This window comes from Marmota flaviventris, chromosome 10, assembly GCF_047511675.1.
Source record: "Marmota flaviventris isolate mMarFla1 chromosome 10, mMarFla1.hap1, whole genome shotgun sequence".
Lineage (NCBI taxonomy): Eukaryota > Metazoa > Chordata > Mammalia > Rodentia > Sciuridae > Marmota > Marmota flaviventris.
The window spans coordinates 29,461,988-29,480,133 of record NC_092507.1 but is presented as its reverse complement, the minus strand read 5'-3'; the positions used below and the strand labels follow the sequence as shown (position 1 = coordinate 29,480,133).

General features: G+C 40.1%; 1 protein-coding gene and 1 non-coding gene across 2 annotated transcripts; one reads left to right on the top strand and one right to left on the bottom strand.

The window, feature by feature from the left end:
* Positions 1 to 1,411: 1,411 nt before the first annotated feature.
* Positions 1,412 to 9,104, bottom strand: Ndufs5 (NADH:ubiquinone oxidoreductase subunit S5). The gene is made up of 3 exons (XM_027937294.2): positions 8,995 to 9,104; positions 6,738 to 6,955; positions 1,412 to 1,626 (listed from the first exon to the last, which is right to left on the bottom strand). The coding sequence occupies exons 2-3, from the start codon at positions 6,951 to 6,953 to the stop codon at positions 1,522 to 1,524; spliced, it is 321 nt and encodes a 106-aa protein (XP_027793095.1). The 5' UTR covers positions 6,954 to 6,955; positions 8,995 to 9,104; the 3' UTR covers positions 1,412 to 1,521.
* On the top strand, positions 2,096 to 2,169 carry Trnav-cac (transfer RNA valine (anticodon CAC)). The gene has a single exon. It is a non-coding gene; the product is annotated as a tRNA-Val (tRNA).
* Positions 9,105 to 18,146: the final 9,042 nt, after the last annotated feature.

The following is an 18,146-nucleotide window of genomic DNA, read 5'->3' as shown; positions in this document are numbered from 1 at the left end:
ATAGGGAGTTATTGTTTTAATGCGGAGTTTCAAAGTTTGCAAATGAGAGTTCTGAAGATAGATGGTAGTATAACAATATGAATGTACTTTATACCAATAAACTGAATACTTAAAAATGGTTAAAGTTAGCAGGCACTGTCGCACACTTTTATAATCCCAGAGACTTAGGTTGAGGCAGGAAGATTGAAGCTGGAGGTTAGTTGCAGCAACTTAGTAAGACCATTTCAAAATAGAAAGAAAGGTCCTGGGAATGTAGATCAGTAGTAAGGCACCTGTGAATTTAATCCCTAGTACCCCTCCAAAAAACAAAACAAAAACAAAAAAATCTAAGGTAGTAAATATTTTCAGTGGTGCTGGAAATAGAACCCAGGGCCTTGTAAATGGAGGTAAGCGCTCTGCCACTAACCTGTATCCACAACCCAATATGTAAGTTTTATGTGCATTTTACCATTTTTAAAAATTAGGAGCTAGTCATGATGGTGCACACCTGTAATCCCAGATACTCAGGAGGCTGAGGCAGGAGGATAGCAAGTTCTAGCTTCAGCAACTTAGGGAGACCTTGTCTCAAAATAAAAGGGCCGAGTGTGCAACTCAATGGTAAAGCATCTCTGGGTTTGATCCCCAATAACATACACACACACACACAAAAAAAAAAAAAAAAAAATTGGGGGAAAAAATGTTACAGGATATCTGAGTTTTCGATTATATTCTCAACACTTACTGATTTTCTAAAATTTATATTTTCCTTTCTACATCTAGATTTTTCTTTTAGAAACATGTTTTTAAACATGTCAATTTAAATGAAATAAAATAGAATAAAATAAAATGCCACTGATAGAGGATAGCAAATTGAAACAGTAACTCTGTTTCTTCAAAATTATTTAAACCTCACACTTTCTTAGCCTTAAAGTTAGATGTCACAAACCTTAGGAAATACACAACATTGCTTCCCTCTCCCCTTTCCCCCAGCCTGTTTTACAGAAAATAAACCAGAATGGAAAGACTAAGTAACACTGGGGCTTCTTAAATGAGTTAAAATATTTAAAGTACCTCTGTAATAAGCATTCAGAAAATGTTAATAATTCCCTAGATGATAATTTTTTAGATCTAGGTAGAGGCATTTTTCCAAACTTAAAAAAACTGTTTGTAAGCCATATATGGTGGCACATGCCTGTAATCCCAGTGGCTTGGAGGCTGAGGCAGGAGGACTGCTAAATTCAAAGCCAGCCTCAGCAACTTAGCAAGACTCTTCTCAAAATATAAAAAAAAAAAAAAACAAAAACAGGCTGGGATGTGGCTCAGTGGTTAAGCACCCCTGGGTTCAATCCCTGGTACAAAAAAATAATAATAATAAATAAAAAGTTTATAATCTTATCATGGAAAAGGATGATCCAAGAGAAAACAGAACAAATAAGATGGAGCAATCCTTTATTTTATACACTTTGAAGTTTTCAGTAAACAATCTTTCAATGGAAAAGAGAACATGAAACATCAGCCTCTTGCCATCAGCAGCTGCTCTGCTCAGGGCCTAGGATCCGCCTTGCCCAAGTGGTGAGGTGGAGGGGTGTAGTTCCCTTCCTTTATTAGCTTATCCCGATGCTTCTTGATGGTATTCACACGTTTCATCTGTCAAAGGAAAAAAGCATTTAAAGTAGAGGAAAAGTTGTATCAGAAAGCGAGGTCTGGAGAAACCAAGATAGATTTTTGTTTCATTTTTAAATTCTGTAAGGCTTTTCATCCTATAAAGGAACTTTAAGACAAAGTCCATCATTTTCTTTTTACTGTGCTAGGAATGGAAATCCCCCACACATGCTAGGCAACAGGATCACAAGTTCAAGGATGGCAGGGGCAACTTAGCAACACCTGCCCTCAAAAAAGGGCTTGGGAGTGGGGTGGGGTGCTGGGTTCAATCCTCAGCACTACATAAAAATAAATGATTTTGTCCATGTACAACTAAAAATACTTTAAAAGAAAAAAGAGGGGAGGACTGGGGTTGTGGCTCAGTAGTAAAGTGCTTGCCTAGCATGCGTGAGGCACTAGGTTCAATCCCCGGCACCACATAAAAATAAACAAATGAAATTTAAAAAAAGAGGGCTGGGGATATAGCTCAGTTGGTAGAGTGCTTGCCTCACATGCACAAGGCCCTGGGTTCAATCCCCAGCACCTCAAAAATAAATAAATAAACAAATAAGATTTAAAAAAGAATAATAATAAAAAAGGCTGGGCATATAACTCAGTAATAGAGCACTTGCTTAGCATATGCTAGATCCTGGCTTCAATTCCCAGTACTGTAAAAATGAATAACATAAAATAAAAAATGAAAAAGGGCTGGGGATATAGCTCAGTAGTAGAGTGCTTACCCAGCATACAAGAGGCCCAGGGTTTAATCCCCAGGAACTGGGTGTAATGGCACACACTTTAATTCTAGTGACTGAGGAGGCTCAGGTAAGAGGATTCCAAGTTTGAGGCTAACTTCAATAGTTTAGGAGGCCCCGTCTCAAAATAAGAAAATGGGGTGGGGTGGGGGGCTGGGGATACAGCTCAGTTGGTAGAGTGCTTGCCCCGTATGCATAAGGCCCTGGGTTCAATCTGAAGCACCACAGAAAAAAAGAAAAAGGAAAAGAAATAAAACAGGGGCTGGGGATGTGGCTCAGTGGTTAAGCGTCCCTGGGTTCAATCTCAGGTCCAAAAAGCAAAAACAAAAATTCAGTAAGGTACAAAGAAAGAAACAGTCAATATGAGGTCTCTTTTTAGGTAAAAAAGTAAAGGCTTGGAAAGTGCTTGGCCACCTTTGAGCCCTGAGTTCTATTCCATTCTCTGATGGGCCACTGGTTTCTTCCCAATAAATCAAAGCCTAGCCACAACAATGATATGATTTGGCCCCTGGTTTCTGTAACATAGAAAGTATACTTACCAATCCTGATGGCATCCCTCTGATCAAAGCCCTTCAATGGCTTCTTCTCATAATGGCTTACAAGGACCTCTCTGACTTTATCCTTCTCTATTCCAGCTCAGGGACCTTTGCACTTACTGTTTCCTCTGCCCAGAACATTCTTCCCTCATATCCATGTGGCTTTCTTAAATTCTTTGCCTACATCTTCAAATGCTGAGAGCTCTTCTTTGACTAACCTAACATTTGCTTTATAATAATTTTTTTTTAGTTGTAGATGAGCATCTTTTGTGGTGCTCAGGATCAAACCAAGTGCCTCACAGGTGCCAGGCAAGTGCTCTACCACTGAGCCACAACCTCAGCCCCATTTTATTTATTTTTGTACCAGAAATTGAACCCAAAGGGTGCTTAACAATTGAGACACATCCCCAGCCCTTCTTATTTTTTATTTTGAGACAGGGTCTTGGTAGGTTGCTTAGCACCTCACTAAATTGCTGAGGTTGGCTTTGAACCTGCAATCCTCCTGCCTTAGCCTCCCAAGCCCACTAGGATTACAGGCATGTACCACCACACCACTGACTACCCTAAGGGCTATTCGGAGTAGCATCCATTTAGCTCCCACGCTAACACTCTCCTAGTTTACTTTCCCCATTACACTTACCACCTGACACATCATATTTTGTTTGTTAATTTTCTTCTAATCGCACTAGAATAAAAACTCATGAAGTCAGAGACTTTTGCTATTTTGCTAATTGCTATATTCCTACTGCCTAGAATAGTTCATAACATAATAGGTGCTCCAATTAATATTATCTTTAAATAAATGGCTATCTTTTACCAAAGGCACAAAGTTAGCATATTTAGCTAAAATCTTATCAACTTTAAAGAAGTAATATGGGGTGGGACTGCGGTTGTGGCTCAGTGGTAGTGCTTGCCTAGCACATGTGAGGTACTGGGTTCAATCCTCAGCACCATATAAAAAACAAAATAAATAAAATAAAGGTATAGTGTCCATCTACAACTAAAAAAAAAATAAAATAAAATAAAAGAAGTAACATGGATATAACTTCGGTAGGAAGAAACTCTTAAGTTAACCAAAATACTGATATAAATATTAACAATTTTAAATGGACTATATTATTTTTCTTATTTTCCCTAGTACTGGGTTTAGCCCAGGTGTGTTAAACAGCAACACCCCAGTGTTCTTTATTTTTTTGAGATAGGGTCTTGCAAAATTGCTGAAGCTGGCCTCCAACTTGTGATCCTATTGCCTCAGCCTCTAGAGTGCCTAGGATTCTGAACATGTGCCATCTGGCTAGGTTTAACAGACTACTTTCTTACCATTTCTCTCAAAAGCATTTCTTTTTTTTTTTTTAATTTTTTTTAATATTTATTTTTAGTTTTTAGGTGGACACAATATCTTTATTTTATTTTTACGTGGTGCTGAGAATCGAACTCAGTGCCCCAAGCATGCCAGGCAAGCTCGCTACCACTTGAGCCACATCCCAAGCCCCTCTCAAGAGCATTTCTGAACGAGTCTCCCAACAGAACAAGTCATGGTTGACAATACCATATATCAGATCTTTCTGAGCAAGAAGCAATAACCAGTGAATGGGGCAGAGGAAATAGTGGTAAAGTGCATGCTTAACACGCACAAGGCCTGGGTTCAGTCCCTAGCACCAACAAACAAACAAGGAAAAACAATTAAAAAATGACACTCAGTGTTGTAGATAAGGACAGTCTCTAGAATAGCCTTACCAGGCTAAAATCCCAAGTCCAACACTTACTAGCTCTAAGAGTTTAGGCAATGTCCTTAATTTTTCCTTGTCTTAATTAATTAATTTATTTATTTTAGGTGCCAGGGCTTTGCAGATGGTATGTTAAGTGCTTTACCACTGAGCTACAAACCCTATCCCCTCTCAAATTTTAAACTTATAATAGAAAAAATAATAGTAACTCATCTCACAGGATTATTTTGAGAAACAAATGCTTTATTATATACTAAGAACTTTTAACAAAATATTTTTAGATGTAGATGGACACAAAACGTTATTTAATTTGGTGCTGAGGATCAAACCTAGTGCCTCACATAAGCAAGTGCTTTTACCACTGAACCACAACCCCAGCCCTGCTAAGAACTTTTTAACAATGCTTGATTCTAATTCCCTGATTTACTAATTTCTTTGCCTATAGGAAGTTATTCAGTCATTTAGCAACACCTGTAACATGGTAACTTATCTATTCATAAACTATAAGTTTAGGAGTGAGTTTGGAGGCAGCTCCAATTTCCCCTTATAAGAAAACTAAGACAAAGAAGAGGACTTGCTCAATGTCATGAAACTAGCGGTGGCAGAACCAGCACCAGAATCTGGCTCTCTAACTCCCAATCTGATGTTCTTTCCACCTCACACACTACCTCCTTCTGATACAAATTTTTGAAGCAATAAATAACTTGGCTAGAAGAAAAAAAAGTTAGAGGACATGCTGTGAACTATATGGCTATAAAGTGGCCACATCATCCCTGGTAATACTAAACTATTAACTAATGAATGACTGGATTCTGGGAGAGATCAATATAAGAACACTACCTGATACTTCCTCATTCCTTCCAAGTTTAGCTTCCTATTATCCAAATGTCAACAGCAGATGTTAACAGATAAGAACTTTAAATTATTTTTCGGCAGGGGTGCCAGGGTGGTACTGGGGATTGACCTCAGGGGCACTCAACCACTAAGCCACATCCCCGGCCCTTTTTTGTATTTTATTTAGAGACAAGGTCTCACTGAGTTGCTTAGTCCTTGCTGAGGCTGGCTTTGAACTCACTATTCTCCTGTCTCAGCCTCCCGGGTCGCTGGGATTATAGGTGTGTGCCATCACACCCAGCCAAGAACTTTAAATTGATCCAGTTTGCTGCAAATTTAACTAAAAATGTGAATTATCTCCCTGAACCCCAAGAATTTGTAAGTAATAGAAACATTTCTATGGGCTGGAGATATAGCTTAGTGGTAGAATGCTTGCATGGCATGCATGAGACCCTGGGTTCAAACCTTAGTACCACATAAAGAATTAAAAGTTGTTTAAATATGTTAAAAAGAATGTGTTAAAAGTTTTTTGTTTTTGTTTTTTTTTCTATATGGATCCAGGCTTGGCACCATACTCTGGGACTATGGGCTAAGGAAGGAGGATCACTTAAGTCCAGGAGTTGGAGACCAGCCTGGGCAATGTGGCAAGATACTATCTTAAAAGGGGAAAAAAAAAAAAAAATCTATTTGTTATATCTGAAGCACAGAAATAGGCAAAATTAAAGCCCAAACCAAGAGATTTCTTCTCTATGGGAAAATAGGTCCCTTTATGTTATAAAACTCATTCAACTCTTGAGGAGGTGGGCACTGTGCTTGCTAAGATCTTTTTTTACTCTGCATCTTGGTCAGCAATCTCTTTAACACTTCCATCTTCCGTAGAGTAAGAACAAATTCAGACTGCTATATGATTTTCATTCTAACAGATCTGCAGGATATAACCTCTTCTCAATGAGTGTTCAATGAATCTAAAATATTTTCTGCCCAGAGATTTTCAAGGACAGTTAAAACACCCAAAGCTACTTGGTATTTTCTGCTTTATGGCCTACTGAAAAAAATGTACACATATATAATTTCTAACCTGGTGGCTACAGCAGGGAAAATTTGGGAGAAGATGAGGAAGAACACTAAGGAAGAATGGGCCTCCTCAGATCTGAAGGCACTTGGTCTCTCAGTAGCCTCAGTCCCAAGACCAATTAAAAACACTTTAAAAATAGCCCCAAAGAAATAAGCAAGTCATTCAGCTCCCATCTCCACCATTTCCTCACCGTTTTCAGCCGAAGCAAACATTCTACGAAATCTTCATATTCTATCTTGCACTCTTTCTGGGCGCGGGTATTACCAATTCCATGTGCACACTCTATCCATTCTTTTTCAAAAGCGTGGCATCGAGAAGGAATCTTGTAGGGCTGATCAGCACTTTGGATTGTTAGATGACGGTCTAAGTTAATGCCCAACCTTTTCTGCACATCAAAGAAAGGCATGGCTGTAATGGAAGATAAATAATAATAATAATGCCACAAGAATACAATCAAATGAGACATTACCAAGGGAAAAAATGAGATAATCATGATAAGTATCCTCTAGAATGCTGTATTCTCCAAATTTCTTCTCAACGAACTTTTTCATTAGATAGATTCTCCCAGTTTATGGTAGGTGAGCAATTTTTGTACTTACACAAAACTCAAGGAAAACAGAACTAGAATTAAAAAACAATGCTAAAAACTCCTCTGTATATTAAGGACATTTTTGTCAAAAGTTCAAAAACTTTCATGTTTTGAGTGAATAATACCAAGTATTTGAAATAGATCTGAAGAAAACTGAAAAGAACAAAATAGATACAAACACAGAATACTTCTTTACATTGTTCTTTTTCCTTTTTCTGTATGAGGATTGAATCCAGGGGCACTTTACCACTGAGCTACATCTCCCCAGCCCTTTCTAATTTTAATTTTGAGACAGTCTTACTAAGTTGCTGAAACTGGCCTCAAACTTGTGATCCTCCTGCCTCAATTTGCCAGAAAGCTGAGATTACAGGTATATGTATATATATTTCAGAGTGACAAGTTTCTTTACATTTTTTTCTGTCCATTCTTTCCATGTCAACTTGGGAGACACATTTCCTGAGAAACCCTCCTGAATCTGGTGTCCCTCCTCTGTTATATAGCATTCTCAATTTCCAAGAAGTACTTTGCACAGTACTATATATAACAGATTTTACTTGTATCTCTCTCCTACTGGACAAAAAATGCTTTGAGGGCAGGGGCTTGGTAACTGCTGAAAAAAATGAATTTACAATAACTGAAGCAGGGCATGGTGATGATGACTGTAATTCCAGTGATTTGGGAGCAGGAGGACAGCAAATTTGAGGACAGGGGCTGGGGATGTGGCTCAAGCGGTAATGTGCTCACCTAGCATGCTCCGGGTGCTGGGTTCGATCCTCAGCACCACATAAAAATAAAATAAAGATGTTGTATCCGCCGAAAACTAAAAAATAAATATTAAAAAAAAATTGAGGACAGCCTGGGCAACTAAGCAAGACCTGTCTCAAAATATAAAAAGGGCTGGGGATGTAGCTTAGTGGTAGAGCATCCCTGAGTTCAAACTCCAGTACTGCAAAAAACAAAAAGCAAAAACAAAACAAGACAAAAAAAAAAAGAAAACCCCACACATTTACAAACCAAAAACACTTAAATGTGCAAATAATAAAGAAATGAGTAATTAATTTCTGGTATTCAGTAGAATAAATGAGACATCGGAGAAGAGAATATACATGTCAAATACCTTATACTGTTAAATAAAGTAAAGACAAAGAGACAAAGACACACATTATAATAAAACCAAAGGAGGAAAAAATAAAAATACCATTGTAATTGTGTATACAAAGTAGATTTACTGGTGAATTTAATTTCTAAAGTTTCATCCTATTCTTTCCAGGCACTGAGAAGGGGGAAAGCAGCTGCTCAACGTACGCACTAGAGAGACACTGGGAACTAGAAACCCACTGCAAGAAACAGAGTGGTTCAGAGGTCAGAGTTTTTGAGGAAGCAGCCGAGGATTCCCTGAGACTTGAAAATGCCTTTGAGACGGGCTGAGTTCGCCAAGTAAAGATCGGTGGACACACTACTCCAGTCCAGCAACAGAATGCGTTCCAGCGTGCGTGCTGGGCATTTGGGGGGACACTGAGGCCCAGGAGAGGGTGAAGCCCAGAATGCACGACGGGAAAAATGAAATGAACAAGGGCGGAGGGGCCAAAACCACGCAGGGGCTTGATGGCCGAGATAAGGAGCGTGGATTTCAGTTAAGGAACAGAAGGCCAAAGCATTAATCCGGCAAAAGCTAAATCAACCTGGAAAGACAGCTGAGCGAGGTGCGGTCTCCAGGAGAGGGGGTCACGGGATGTGCCAGGGAGCAGGCCCAGAGGTCGGGCCTGGGAGAAGGGGACACCCAAACTATGAGGGAATTCGTCCAAGACAGGTCAGAAGGAAGCTCATTCACTGCCATGCAGACATAAGCAACTCCTACCTTCCCACCGCCGTGTCCTTGTCCCCTCCCGGGCCCTCGCTTCAGAACGTCCGGCTAGCGACGCACACGCCTGCCGTAAAGGATGCCCGCAGCGCGACGTTTGCAGTTAGACGCCCGGAGCCGACTTTCCCTCTGCAGTCTCGCCCCGGAAACCACAGAAACCTAGCCCATCAATCTGCGCCCGGGTGCCTTTCTGCCTGGGCCTCTGGGGACGCTGACTGTGCCTGACCTGCCCTGAGCCACCGCTCTGGAGAAGGCTTAGCTGTTAGTGCGTTCTTGCTGTCTCCTAGTTTAGGACTAGCACTCCCACGGTAGCGCTGATCGGTGAGCGATTTGACTTGGAGCCACCTGTGAAGAACACTGTTCTAGCCCCCAAACCCGTTAAACCCGTGGACTGTGAACCCAGATCACTGAGGGGCAAATTCTGGCAAATTCTGTGTGACCCGGAAAGATTTCCTAATCTCGCCCGCCCTCAGTTTCCTCTTTTGTTATAGATAATAGTAATCTGTCCGGCCTGTGGTGCACTGTAATCCCAGTGACTCAGGAAGCGGAGGCAGGAGGCTCACAAAAGTCAAGGGCCAGCCTTGGAGTGACCCTGTTTCAATATAAAAAATAAAGGGGCTTGGGTTGTGGCTCAGTGGTAGAGCGCTTGCTTAGCATGTGTGAGATACTGGGTTTGATTCTCAGCATCGTATAATAATAAATAAAATAAATTTGTTCAACAACTAAAAAAAATTAAAAAAATAAAAATAAAAGAGGCTAAGGATGTGGATCAGTGGTTAAGTGCCCCTCGGTTCAATTCTCATACCAGTATGATGATGATGATGATGATGATGATGATGATGATAAAGCCTACAGAGTAGGATTGTTATAGGGGCTAAATTTGAGTTATTATAATTTAGTAGGGCAATGGCTGGCACTTGGAAAGCACTGTAAGCCAGTCACAGTTCTTTGATGTCTCAGCTTCTAAAATTTTGCAGATGGACTGGTAACATGTCTTCCTCTGCTCCAGAAGCTACAGTGATTCTCTTTGATTGTATCAGAGCCTCCAAAGTGTGTGCAATGGGATATACAATTTACATATAAATAATTTGTAAACAAGTATTTATTGGGGGTTTGGGCTGAAATTTTTTTCCCCTGAAATGGTGTGCTATCAAAAACATTTACAGAAGTCAGCCTTCCCAACTTCCCAGCCTCATTGTCCAAAATCCCCTGCCTAATATTCTGAATAAGAGCTTGCTGTTTCAACAATTCAGGTAAAGTCTTGCAGTTTGGTTTCTTAGCCTTTTGATTTTGTTCCCTGGAGCAACAGCATTTTCTTCCTATCTCCACTTCTCATACTCAATTCCTGTTTTGCTTCTGGACTTCTGCACAGGTTTTTTCCCCCAAAATGGAATAACTGTGACCAAGGCTGAGGATCACCCATCCTGGAGAAATTCCTAAGATGCACAACTTACTGGTTTCATTTGACCATTCCAGCTCTCCAATATCCCATCAGATATGGTTCACATGAAAATCAGGTATAATCCAACTAGAATTTCCTGAGCACCTAATATATGTCCAGCAGAATACTGGAAGATTATGTATTTGGTAACTCATGGACCTTGCTCACAAAGTACTATTGGCAAAGTATTGATCATTACCCTTTCCAGTTACTCCCTATCTTTCTTTCTTTTCCTTCTCCCCCTCCTTTTGTTTAGTGGTGCTAGGGATTAAACCCAGGGCCTGACATGGTAGGCAAATGCTCTACTATGAAGCTATGCCCACAGCCCTCCCCACTTTGTTGTTCTTTAATGATATCTTCCTGGCCACTTAGGCATGAAAAATCCCTAGAGTTTTATATTAATATTCCTTCAACAGGTTTCCAACCTATTTCTTATTTTCTGACTCCCAAATTTTGCATTCAATCTGTTTTGCATGACCAGTCATTCTAAAATAGATTTATTTTATCACTCCTCAGAAATACCATGTAGAAATAGTACAATGATGGGCATTTCAAACATTTCCAGGCCCAAACAGGACTCAGTATAAGAAAATGACAACAAAAGCACATGGTAAATGACAATCAATACTTCACCTCAGTTTAAGGGATGGAAGGGATAGTGGGAAATGTGATAAACTGGAGGCCATATAGTTTGTTTAAAGGCACAGCAGATACACAGCTCCAGCTTATTAATTATGAAAGAATCAGGGCTGTAAATTGTCAAATCTTCTGATGTTTCAAGAGAAGCTAGAAATCTTAGTGTTTAAATGTTAGGTCTCCTATTTTAAAATATGGGGAAACTAACATTTGGGGGCGGGTAATGGGGATTGAACTCAGAGACACTGGACCACTGAGCCACATCCGCAGCCCTGTTTTTTTAATATTTTATTTAGAGACAAGGTCTCACTGACTTGCTTAGCACCTCTTTTTTGCTGAGGCTGGCGTTGAACTCCAAAGGCTTCTTGCTCTCAGTCTTGCTGCCTTCTTATTCACTCTATGGTTGACCATTTCTTTTCTTTACATTTCTTTTTCTTGTGGTACTGAGAATTGAACCCGGGGACTCATACTTACTAGGCAAGCATTGTACCACTGAGCCACATTCCCCAAGCCCCTGACCATTTCTTTTTTAAATCTCAAATATGATTATCTAAAAAATACTTTTTAAACTCTGACCATGTCATGATCCTTACTGGGCTCTTGGGTTGTAGATGCAATCAGCATGCTATAGCAAGTGATCTTTCTGTTATAAAAAGATGAACTAGGGCGGGGGTGTAGCTCAGTGGTAGAGCAGCTGCCTAACGTGCCAAGGACCTGAGCAGCACAAAAGAGGAAGAAACACAAAAGTAGGGAGCCATTCATTCTGCGGGGGGCTGTGTGGTGTCCATACATTTAAAAAAGGTCAAAATCTTGAATTTGACGTTCCAGACTCTTCATGACTTGGTTTCTTTCCACTTCTAAATCCTCGAATCCACTGTTTGCCATACCTACTCAGCCATCCAGATTTGCTGCTTCCAAGTTTTCTAGGAGCAGTTTCTTCTACCTGGGATGATCCTATCACTTCTAGCCTGCTTCCTAATCCATTCATACGGTTTATCTTGCCATTTTCTGGCACAAACTTCCCGAATTTTTGAGACTCCGTAAACTTCCATCGGAGAAAGTGTGGACACAGCTAGCCCCTCCACTGGACGGTGCAAACAACCTGGCCTACAGAGGTGGCAGCTCTTCCTCCACCTCCGAGGATGGAAAACTACAACTCCCAGAACCCCTCGCGCGCGGTTGCTGTGGAGCTCAGGGGCCGCCGGGATTTTGCTGTTCTGTCACGTAACCCGTGCGGAGAGGGGCTTGTTGGTGTTCCATTTCTCCCCGCCCCTTTTACCTGTTCTTTCAGGGCCCTCTTGCATCACGGTAGGCAAACCTCCTGCCCCGAAGTTCTTCAGTTCCCCCGCAACACCTTTTCATGGCCTCGCCCTGCAGGCCCTGCAAGTCCTTTGCTTCGTTAGAGTGTAGTTAAAGGACTTTACGCCTCTGGAGGCAAGCCCCAATGTCTCCTCTTTTCATTTCATTTTCAAGACTACGTTTTGAGACCAGGTGGAACCCGACTAGACTGTTCGCTGCAGGGTTCCTGGGGATGTGTTCTTCCAGCAGAGCTTTGGAAGTATAATGAGGTGGGGCTTGAAGTCCTAAACAAAGGTCCCCAGGCTTTCCCCTCTAAAGAGACTGTTAGTTGATGCGTGAGCACCGAGCGTCGGGACATCACCAGCGGGGCGGTCTGAGTGTCCTTGGGTGTCTCTTCTCTGAACCTTTGTTTTTGATCTGCTGGGTTTCCTCATCTTGACATACTCCTTAGTCATAAGCGAGAAAACTTAAACACTACCTTTTAGAAATTTAGCTCTTGTATGGACTATTGAAGTTTTTCCTTTCATACTGTCCCAGAAACCTATGCTTGGCCCATCATCTTTATCTTTCATGGTGCTCCTATTGACCTCTGCTTGGAATTAATTCCATTCTTGATAGATGCCAACTTGAGTGGTGATCAGCTTTCTGCTCCCTTCATCAAGGCAGTTACCTATTCATTAGATAAATGTTTATTGAGCACTACTGTTTGTCAAGTATTGTTCTAGGCATTAGGAATATATCACTGAACTGAATAGACAAGGTCCCTGCTCTTGTGGCACTTATATTCTTGTGAAGCAAGACAGGAAAACTAGTAAATAAGTTAACCCAAGATTTAAAGGTGAAGAAGACAAAAATGGTAATGGCAGTAACTGATGACTAAGTTGGATTGTGAGACCTTTTCTGAGGTGGAGTAATTAACACAGAACTTCATCTTGGCACTTCTCATTATGCTCTTATTACGTTGCATAATGCATTTATTTGTCTACATTGACTCTTTCACTATACTGAGTTCTTGGTAATAAATGAAGTATGTGGCTATGCTTCATTCATTGTATTACCTGAAACTACCCTTAACTCCCAGATCAAATAATTTTAAACCTTCTACAGGTTATCTCTGCAGCCAAAGTAAGAAGAGTTGCAGTCATTACCCCAGTGGACACAATCTAGTGGAGAAAACTGTAATAAAACTCCTTGCATTGTTAAGTGTTCTGGTGTGTCTAGACAGATAGCAGGGTGCTTCTGGGGAAAGCTACTCAGCTGCCCTGGCAGCCTCCTTTCAACTAGTTTTTTTATGACCCTGATCTCAGGAATGCTGACTCACTAATAAGACTATCTAGGGCTGGGGTTGTGGCTCAGCGGTGGAACGCTTGCCTAGCATATGAGAGGCTCTGGGTTTGATCCTCAGCACCACATAAAAATAAATAAAATATGTGTCTAACTACAACTAAAAAATAAATATTTAAAAAAAAAAAAAAGACTATAGGGCTGGGGATGTGGCTCAAGCGGTAGCGCGCCCGCCTGCCATGCGTGCAGCCCGGGTTCGATCCTCAGCACCACATACAAACAAAAATGTTGTGTCTGCCGAAAACTAAAAATAAATAAATAAATAAATATTCAAATTCTCTCTCTCTCTCTCTTAAAAAAAAAAAAAAAAAGACTATAAAACTAGCTCCAGTGAACTTATGGTGAGTATATATGTCAGGTGTAGTGAACTGCCTCTGGTCTTACCAATTGTGTTTTTGTTTTTTTTCCTTCATGTAATCATATCATTTGAGGCTCAGCCGCACAGCGCTTGCCTAGCCTTGGGTTCGATCCTGAGCACCACATTCAAATAAAGATAATGTGTCCAACTACAACTAAAAAATAAATATTAAAAAAAGAGAGAGAGAACCTAATTAAAGTCAAGAGGCAGCTCAATATATTAAAATGAGGGGAATTACTTTTAGGGATGGAATGTTTATCAACTTCAGAAGAAGCCTGACACTGCCCTCCACCCAACTCAGTTTACTTCAGTGAATGCTAATTGTTTCAACTTGGTATTTCCTCCATCCCCAGATGGCATTCTTTTTTAGTTCAGAGGGTCACTCTGGTTTCCTTTATATTCCAAATGTTGCAATCCATTACTTTATCTTTCAGATTACTTTGTTTCTCTGCTCTATTCTATCCCAAACTTCACTTACTGGGTTAGGGATGGAGAATTTCCAAATTCATTGTCTTTCCCCAAATGTACTAGGATCTACAGGTTACCCAGTTGTTTATTCAAACCTGTGTAGCAGTGGTATCAAATAAAGTTATTGCCATTACCATTTTTGTCTTCTTCACCTTTAAATCTTGGGTTAACTTATTTACTAGTTTTCCTGTCTTGCTTCACAAGAATATAAGTGCCACAAGAGCAGGGACCTTGTCTATTCAGTTCAGTGATATATTCCTAATACCTAGAACAATACTTGGCAAACAGTAGTGCTCAATAAACATTTATCTAATGAATAGGTAACTGCCTTGATGAAGGGAGCAGAAAGCTGATCACCACTCAAGTTGGCATCTATCAAGAATGGAATTTAATTCCAAGCAGAGGTCAATAGGAGCACCATGAAAGATAAAGATGATAGGCAAAGTATAGGTTTCTGGGGACAGTATGAAAGGAAAAACTTCAATAGTCCATATAAGAGCTAATTAATGCCTTTAATAAATAAATTTAAGAGACTCTAAGTCCTCCCACTCCTAAAATAAAAAAGGGACCAGCAGTAGCTAATAGAATTAGACTAGATTAGAAATTGAAGGGGAAAGACAGATGAAACTAAGAGAAAATCTCTCTCTGAACATGTGTTATGGGGACCAGGAAGATAAGACTGGGAAGATTAAGAGCAATGTTCTTAGCCAGTTTAAAGTATCACCATGTTTAATCATTCTTCCCAATCAATGTACAGGTCTTCATTACTTCTGACTAGCCCAAACTATTAGTTTTTTTTTCTTTCTTTTTGTGGTGTGGGGATTGAACCAAGGGCCTTGTGCATGCAAGGCAAGCACTCTATCAACTGAGCTATATTCTCAGGCCAAATTGTTAGGTTCTTAATGGTCAATCTGTCAAGGGTGAAACTCCTAATAGTCAAAGCCCTTTATTATGTAGGTCCTACTTACTTCCAAACTCTCTTCCCAGGATCCACATGGGATTTCTACTCTGGCTAAACAAGGTCCTCATTGTACACCACCACTCACTATTTCCTATCACTTCAAGTCCCAGTTCCTAATTTTGCCTACATTAGCTCTATGCCTACCCTTTGAAACCTTGTTGCAATTGTACATTCCTGATTACTGTTGCTACTTAGAACCATCCCTTCTTTTTCTTGGCCCATTACCTGTACCATTCAATCTTTAACTCCAAGGGCACAAGGGGTTTAAGACAAACTAGGGCTACTCACAGAACTTGCCGGCTTTAAAAACTCAAATATTGTCCTCCCCAAATACAGAACAAAGAAGACTCGAGTAATAGTTACTAAAAGGTTGAGAAACAAAGGCAATATAAACATGTCCTTCCCTACTTGCATCCCATTAATATGAAGGAAAGTTGAATATCAAGCCAGGTCAAGAGCCTTCACCTACTAACCACAGCTCCAAAGAAATAAGGAACCCATGGGAACTTTCACTTCTAGGACTGGAGTGTGGAGTATGAAGAAATTTGATCAACCCAGTGCTAAAGCCAACTAAAAAGCAGTTGAGGGGCTGGGAGCATAGTTCAAGGATAAAGCATATGCTTAACTTATGGTGAGGCCCTGTGTTCAATCCCCTGTACTTCTCTCCCCTCAAAAAACAAACAAAAAAACCGGGCAGCTGAAACAATAGTTTACTAAAAGCATCAAAAGGCTAAATAGATAATGAAGAATAATAGAGTCAAAGTCTAAAAGAGAATTTGGAGCCCTGTTTTTTCCTTTAAAGCATTTGCCTATTGGGAAGCAGCCCTACATACCTGATATTAATTTTTTGAAGTCTTCAGAAACCTCATGGACTGAAGTGGACTAAAATCAAAACCAAAGGAGCCTAAAGGTGGGAAACTTCAATCAGAGACATTGTAAGCTGGAAACCCAAAGTATTACACCTTCAATATAGAGGAGAGATAAAAATAAACCAGTCCTCAAGTGGACTTGCCAACTGGTTATATCATCTGGATGATGCAGGGAACCTCCAGTCTTCAACCTAAGTTAAGATGGTTTGGTAGCATCCCCAGCACGAGAACCAGAAATCCTTCCTGGAGGTAGAAATCCTCATCCTTGTCCTGTTCATTTTTTTCTTTTTCTTTTTTTGTGGTGCTGGGGACTGAACCCAAGGCCTTGTGCATGTGAGGCAAGCACTCTATCAGCTGAGCTATATTCCCTCCCCGGACCTGTTCTTATTTCTAAAAGCAATTTTTCAAATATACTATGTACCTCACAGTTAACCTGACAGATAAGGAGATGAAAAACTATACTGAAATTATTAAAGTACTCTATTCTCTCTGTAATGAAGTACTAATTATTTAATTTAAAGTATGATTTGGGGTGGGTAGCCAATTTTTCCCTAAACACGCTCTTTTCTTCCTGGAGGTGTCCAAATTTATCCAAGGTCTTGTTTAACTGTAGCTCTAGAAGATACAACATGAAGCTATTTTCCATAAAGAATCTCCAGGGCAGCAAAGAAGTCTCGGTTCTGTAAGAGTAGTTTTTCTTTTTTTGTGGGGGAGGGAGGTTGAGGAGGGGAGGGCACAGGGGATTAAAGCCAGGGACATTTTCCCACTGAGTCACATCCCCAGCCCTTTTTGAGACAGCCTCAATAAATTGCTGGTATTACAGGCATGTACCACTCACTGTGCCCAGCAAGAGTAGTATTTACAAACTACCTTTAAATCCATACTATTTTCTGATAAACAAAACATAAAATTCCAAATCCACTTTTGTACCTAAAATTTCAAAATATGCTGGAAATAACTAGTCATTTTGAATCTTTCCCTTACCAACAGTATGTACCCTGTCCCCAGCCTTGAGAAACTTCAAGACCTTGTCTCAAAATTAAAAAATTAAAAGGGTCTGGAGATGTAGCTCAATGATAAAGTGCTTCTGAATATCCAGTAACCAACCCCCCCCTTCCTTGCACCCCGCCACCACAAAGTTGTTCATTGACCTTTCTGGAAGATGTTCACTTCAGCAGTTTTCATTTGTGAGCACAGGACTTTTTCATCATACTTTGAGGTATAAAATTTTCTAGGAATGACAAATTAGGGCAAGTGTTCACCAATCCATGACGACCAGATGCATCAAAGAACATAGTTTGCTCTTTTTAAATGTTATTTAATGACAGCACAAGAATCAGCAAACTCTTGAGGCTCATACTGTGGCCTTTGGGCATATCTTCAAGTTCATAGTTGGAGCATTAAAGTGGCCATGAATGCAAACAAATAGATAATGGTAGTGTTCCCATAAAACTATAAAAATCAAGCCATGGTTGACCCCTGCTATAGTGAACATGTGTAGTGAACAGATTCACTTAAAGGCCTTAATAAATTAATTTATCATTCATCTTTTATTGTTTCTTTACACAAATACTCAAAGGATAAATTCTAATAAGAGAATGTGAAATTATGATCTTAAGTAATGGACATATTGGAAAGCTGAGAACACCACTATGTAAACAGGAAGGTTTTTGTCTTCAGATCTGATGAAGACCATGATAAAAATAAATGAAAAAGTAAAAAACCCAAAACCAAAAACACAAAAAAACCCTGTTGGGGTTGGGGGTATAGTTC